Source organism: Trichechus manatus, unplaced genomic scaffold (assembly GCF_000243295.1).
Source record: "Trichechus manatus latirostris isolate Lorelei unplaced genomic scaffold, TriManLat1.0 scaffold00029, whole genome shotgun sequence".
NCBI lineage: Eukaryota > Metazoa > Chordata > Mammalia > Sirenia > Trichechidae > Trichechus > Trichechus manatus.
The window spans coordinates 10162247-10168155 of NW_004443965.1; the positions used below are offsets into that span (position 1 = coordinate 10162247).

Consider the following 5909-nt stretch of genomic DNA (forward strand, 5'->3'; position numbering starts at 1 on the left):
TGCAAGTGCTGTTTACATGGCATCATTTTTTGGTAGCTAACTCCCTAATAGTGACTTTTAGATATAGCATAGTGATCCCATGTGTCAGAGTAGAGCTGTGCTCCACAGGGTTTTCAATGGCTTTTTTTTCAGAACTAAATCACCAGGCCTTTCTTCTGAGGCACCTCTGGGTGGACTCAAACCTCCATTCTTTTGAGTAACAGCTGAGCATGTCAACCGTATGCACCACCTGGGTACTCCTATAGCAGCATAACCCAAACCCCTTGCCATCAAGTCAGTTCCGACTGATAGTGACCCTATAGAACAAAGTAGAACTGCCCTATAGGGTTTCCAAGGCTGTAAATCTTTACGGAAGCAGACTGCCACATCTTTCTCCTGAGGAAGCAGACTGCCACATCTTTCTCCTGGCTGGTGGGTTTGAAACACTGACCTTTTGGTTAACAGTTGAAGCTTAACCACTTGTGTCACCAAGGCTCCGCCTATAGCAGTATAGTACCTTCAAAAGCCACTACCCTTGCCAATTAGAATGGAAATATAAAACCAATTCTAATTGTTACGAGTAGGAACTAAGACAATTTTCCTTCATTGGCCTTGATGCAGATTACACAAAAGTATTTCAATTGCTATTTGTAAATTTTTTTAAGTTGCAGCTGGTTCAACATTATGAATGCGAACATAGTTATTTTTAGAAGCCGTATACCGAGGAAGCTTTCTGGGGTCATGGAATTGTTCAGTATGATGATTACGGTGGCAGTTACATGATACATGTTAAAATTCATGTAACCATATATACACACAGTAGTCAATTTTACTGTTAATTTAAAAAGTAAAATATTTTAAAACACAGGGAAAAAAAGATAGCCTTACATCTTTTCATTTAGTGTTATCACTTAAGGAAAACAAAAGTGATTCAGGAGGCATTCCTACTACAGTTTTTTTCAGTCACCTGATAGAATATCTCATATAGAAGGGAATTGGTGATTAACTACTTACACTTTTTTGAAATCCTACACCTTGGGTTGCATCTACAAAATGGGGCAGATGGGGCCCTGGGGCACAGTGGTAAGGACTCAGCTGCAAACCCACCAGCTGCTCTGTGGGAGAAAGGTGTGGTAGTCAGCTTCTACAGAGGCAGATTACAGCCTTGGAAACCCCATGGGGCAGTTCTACCCTGTTGTATAGGGTCCCTATGGGTCAGAATCAAAAACTCGATGGCAACAGGATTTAACAATTCCACACCACTTAACTGTCAGTTTGTTGTACTGTGGTGGCTTGTGCGTTGCTGTGATTCTGGAAGCTATGGCACCAGTATTTAAATATCAGCAGGGTCACCCATGGTGGACAGAAGGACCTGGCAATCTTTCGAAAAAACTGTTATGAACAGCAGAACATTGTGTAATATAGTGCCAGAAGATGAGCCCCTCAGCTTGGAAGGCACTCAAAACATGGCTGGGGAAGAGCTGCCTCCTCAAAGTAGAGTCAACCTTAAGACATGGATGGAGTCAAGCTTTCCAACATCTACCATAAGAAACAAGTTACCCTGGGATAGGCGTAGCCTGGAAATCGAATGTACTTTTCTATTTAGTCCCTCTTTCCTGTAGCTCCAGGTCAACCTCTGTAGATGAGTTGTGGGATGACATCAAGGACATCATACATGAAGAAAGCAAATGGTATTAAAAAGGCAGGAAAGACCAAAATGGAATGTCAGAAGAGACTCTGAAACTTGCTCTTGAATGTAGAGTAGCTAAAGTGAAAGGAAGAAATGATCACATAAAAGAGCTGAACAGATTTCAAAGGGTGGCTTGAGAAGACAAAGTATTATAATAAAATGTGTAAAACCCTGGAGTTAGAAAACCAAAAGAACACGCTCAGCATTTCTCAAGCTGAGAAAACTGACGAAAAAATTCAAGCCTCCAGTTGCAATACTGAAGGATTCCACGGACAAAATATTGAATGATGCAGAAAGCATCAAAAGAAGATGGAAGGAATACAGAGTCACTGTACCAAAAAGAAATGGTTGACATTCAATCATTTCAGGAGGCAGCATATGATCAAGAACTGATGGTACTGAAGAAGTCCAAGCTGCATCGAAGGCACTGGTGAAAAGCAAGGCTCCAGGAATCGACAGAATACCAACTGAGATGTTTCAACAAATAGATGCAATGCTGGAAGTGCTCACTTGTCTATGGCAAAAAATTTGGAAGACAGCTTCTGGGACATCTGACAGGAAGAGGTCCATATTCGTGCCCATTCCAAAGAAAGGTGATGCAACAGAATATGGAAACTTTTTGAACAATATCACACATAAGTAAAATTTTGCTGAAGAGAATTCAAAAATGGTTGCAGCAGTACATCAATAGGGAACTGCCAGAAAATTCAAACCAGATTCAGAAGACATGAAATTAGGGATATCATTGCTGATGTCTGATGGATCTTGGCTGAAAACAGAATACCAGAAAGGTGTGTTTTATTGACTATGCAAAGACTGTCTGGATCATGAAATTATGGATAACATTATGAAGAATAATCCTAGAACACCTAATTGTGCTCATGAGGAACCTGTACATAGACCAAGAAGCAGTCATTCAAACAGAACAAGGGGATACAGAGTGGTATAAAAATCAGAAAAAGTGTGCGTCAGGGTCATATCCTTTCACCATACTTATTCAATATGCATTCTGAGCAAATAATCAAAGCTGTACTACATGAAGAATGCGGCACCAGGACTGGAGACAGACTCATTAACAACCTGCCATATGCAGATAACACAACCTTGCTTGCTGAAAGCAAAGAGGACTTGAAGCACTGAGGAAGATCAAAGACTACAGCATTTAGTGAGAATTACAGCCCAACATGAAAACAAAAATCCTTACAACTGGACCAATAAACAACATCATGATAGGGAAAATATTTAAGTTGTCCAAGATTTCATTTCACTTGGATCCACAATCAACGCCTATGAAAGCAGCAGTTAAGAGATCAAGTGCCATATTGCACTGGGCAAACCTGCTGCAAAAGACGTCTTTAAAGTGTTAAAAAGCAAAGATGTCACTTTGAGGATTAAGGTGCACCTGACCTAAACCATGGTATTTTCAATTGCCTCATTTGCATGCAAAAGCAAGACAATGAATTAAGACTGAAGAATTGCTGCCTTTGAACTGTGGTGCTGGCAAAGAATATTGAATATAGCATGGATTGCCAGAAGAACGAACAGATCTTAGTACAGCTAGAATGCTCCTTAGCAGCACAGACGGCAAGACTTGTTTCACGTACTTTGAACATGTTATCAGCAGGTACCAGTCCCTGGAGTAGGACATCATGCTTGGTAGAGGGTCAACAAAAAAGAGAAAGACCCTCAATGAGATGGACTGACACAGTGGCTGCAACAATGGGCTCAAACATAGCCAACAACTGTGAGGATGGCAAAGCACTGGGCAAGTGTTTCATTCTCTCGTATGTAGGGTTGCTCTGAGTTGGAACCAACTTGACGGCACCGAACAACATTTCAAAAATTGAGTTCATGATATAAAACTAAGTGAGAAAATACATGTAAGGCACTTAGTATCTGTTTACAATAAAGGTAGACAAAAATAAGAGAAAAACCTTTGCACACCCAGTAAGGAATATTCTATCCTCACTTTATAATTACACCCACCACATATACCATGGAAACCCCGAGGACTGTTGGAGGGGGGAAAAGAAAAATCAAACATGAGAATATGATACCACCTTCGTTATATTATACCATGAGTTTAAATCTTTAATCAAATTCCATTAGAGGTTACTAGCCATATTACATGTCAAAATCAGCTTTCTATAAATGACGTTGCTTTCTTTGTACAAATCAGTTGCAATGGGGGAAAAGAAAAAAAAGACCATATACTAGGCAAAGAACTTTATTAACCTTTGTTTCAAATTTTATTCCCAGGCTTGTTCAGCTTATTTAGCTGCAAAGAATGAATTATGTATAAGCAAAAACTGAAAAGAGCTGCAATGTCCAAAAGGCTTGGGCTTAAAAATATTAGAGATCTAGATTTTATCAGATCCATAAACAAAACAATTTTAAAAAGCAGTCATAATATAAAATAGCAGCTCCAAGTAACTTCTTCAAGTTTCATCTTCTTCACAAGTTGACTCAAATCAGTTTGCCTCATCCTTGGAAGCCTCATCAAAATTCTCCACAAGATCTAGAAAAAGAAAAAAGAAACTCAGGAAAAAGCGAAATCTACAAATAATTAGATCTTCCCCAAGTTAAATTAGGATATAAATTTAATTAAAACATTTGTTTTTATTTCCAATAAGGTCACTACCCATCTGACACATTCAGAAATGTATGTAAAACAAGGAAAAGAAGGAAAGCCAGTAATTTGCCAATCATGTAAACACTGTGCTTAAGAAGTATGTACATACCCTTCCTGTTCCAGCCCCACTTCAAGAATTAAAATTAAGCAATGTAACATTGGTCAATGTAGAAGGCAGAACCAAAGAATACAGTAACAATTCTGAAGCTTTCCTGGGTTCCTAAAGACATCTATCTATGCACAATGGGAATATTTATGAACTCTGTAATTCTCCTCCCCAGTTAATATTTGTTCTGCAACAAAGTAAATTACCAGTAACAGCTGAGAGAGAATAATGCCTCATGATTGTCAAATGTTATTCTACCATAGATTTTACAATAGTTATATCCTGAGATACTTGAACAATTAACTTCTCCACGCCTTCTCATAAAATTGTGGATCTCAAAATAGGAAAAAAACTCATGCTGTGATATTCACATAGTTACTGTATTTAAGTCACAATGTATACACTTATTTACTCAATATTTAAAGTTACATAGCTACACCTCCCTGGAATCTCTAGGAAAAACAAGACAAGTCTACAAATGTAACTCCTAATTAAATAACACAACATTATTTTTCTCCTAAGTGAGTTCCCCGCCTTCCCTTTCAGCCCATCCCCCGAGTAGGGAGTCTTTTCTATAGTATGAAGATTCTTTACTCTTCATTGCTAAAACTGTCTATAGCTTAACCACAAGTGAAGGTTCCTACCTGGAACTTCATCATCATCATCCTCTCCAGTAGCAAGTGGTGCTTTTCCATCCACGGCTGTGAACGGGAGATGTAAATGTTATTCACACATTTGTGTAAGTCTTCAAAAAACATTAACCAAAAAAACAGATGCAAGTCAAATGCTGTTACAACTATATTCAGGATGACAGTAGTGACATGTGGGATTTCATCTATACTACTATCAATAAGATAAAATTCTGATGTCTACAAATGGACTAGAATATTAGTAACAGCCAGCAAACCAAATTCCACATGAATCCTTTTAAACCGAGGTAGTCGGAGAGCAATGGGAAGCCCTCAGGGAGGGCAAATGAAAAGGTCATTTTCTAAAATACCGTTGGCTTTGTGGACCGCTATAGACTCGATGTCTAGAACAATGCATGGCATAAGGTATGTGCTCAAAAACATTTACTGAAATAAAAATAATTACAAAATTAAAAGTATCTTTGACTGGTAAGCATCCACTTTCCTTTTACTGTACAAGAAAGTTAAACTACACTTGAGAGGCATGAGAACTCATAGTACTAGCCCTGTATGGATTTCAGTGATACTTCAAAACCCTACTTCAATTGTGGTAAGATGTTCTAGAACCTCTTATTCCTCTGAATATGACAATAAAAATATAAATTGAGGCAAAGCGAATCAATGCCTAGAAAAATATGGGTGACTAAATAACAAACCATATAATAAGCCTCTGACTTGCCTCTGCATTCTAGGCTTCAAAATTTTAACCAGAAGGCCTCAGCATAAAGTTGCTGCATCCCCTGATGCACACTGCACTATCTTCTGTCCTGAATAAAATCCCTACCAGAGTTTAATTTAAAAAAAAAAAAAAAA

The 5909-nt window shown here is 38.3% G+C and overlaps 1 protein-coding gene across 1 annotated transcript in view; it reads right to left on the bottom strand.

The window, feature by feature from the left end:
* Nucleotides 1-3880: 3880 nt before the first annotated feature.
* Nucleotides 3881-5909, bottom strand: part of BTF3 (basic transcription factor 3) — a 7565-nt gene continuing 5536 nt past the window's right edge. Inside the window, exons 5-6 of the mRNA XM_023729449.1 lie at nt 5052-5108; nt 3881-4187 (exon numbers count right to left, since the gene is read on the bottom strand). Coding sequence (XP_023585217.1) covers nt 4141-4187; nt 5052-5108 — 104 coding nt within the window. The 3' untranslated portion in view covers nt 3881-4140. The remainder of the gene's footprint in view (nt 4188-5051; nt 5109-5909) is intronic.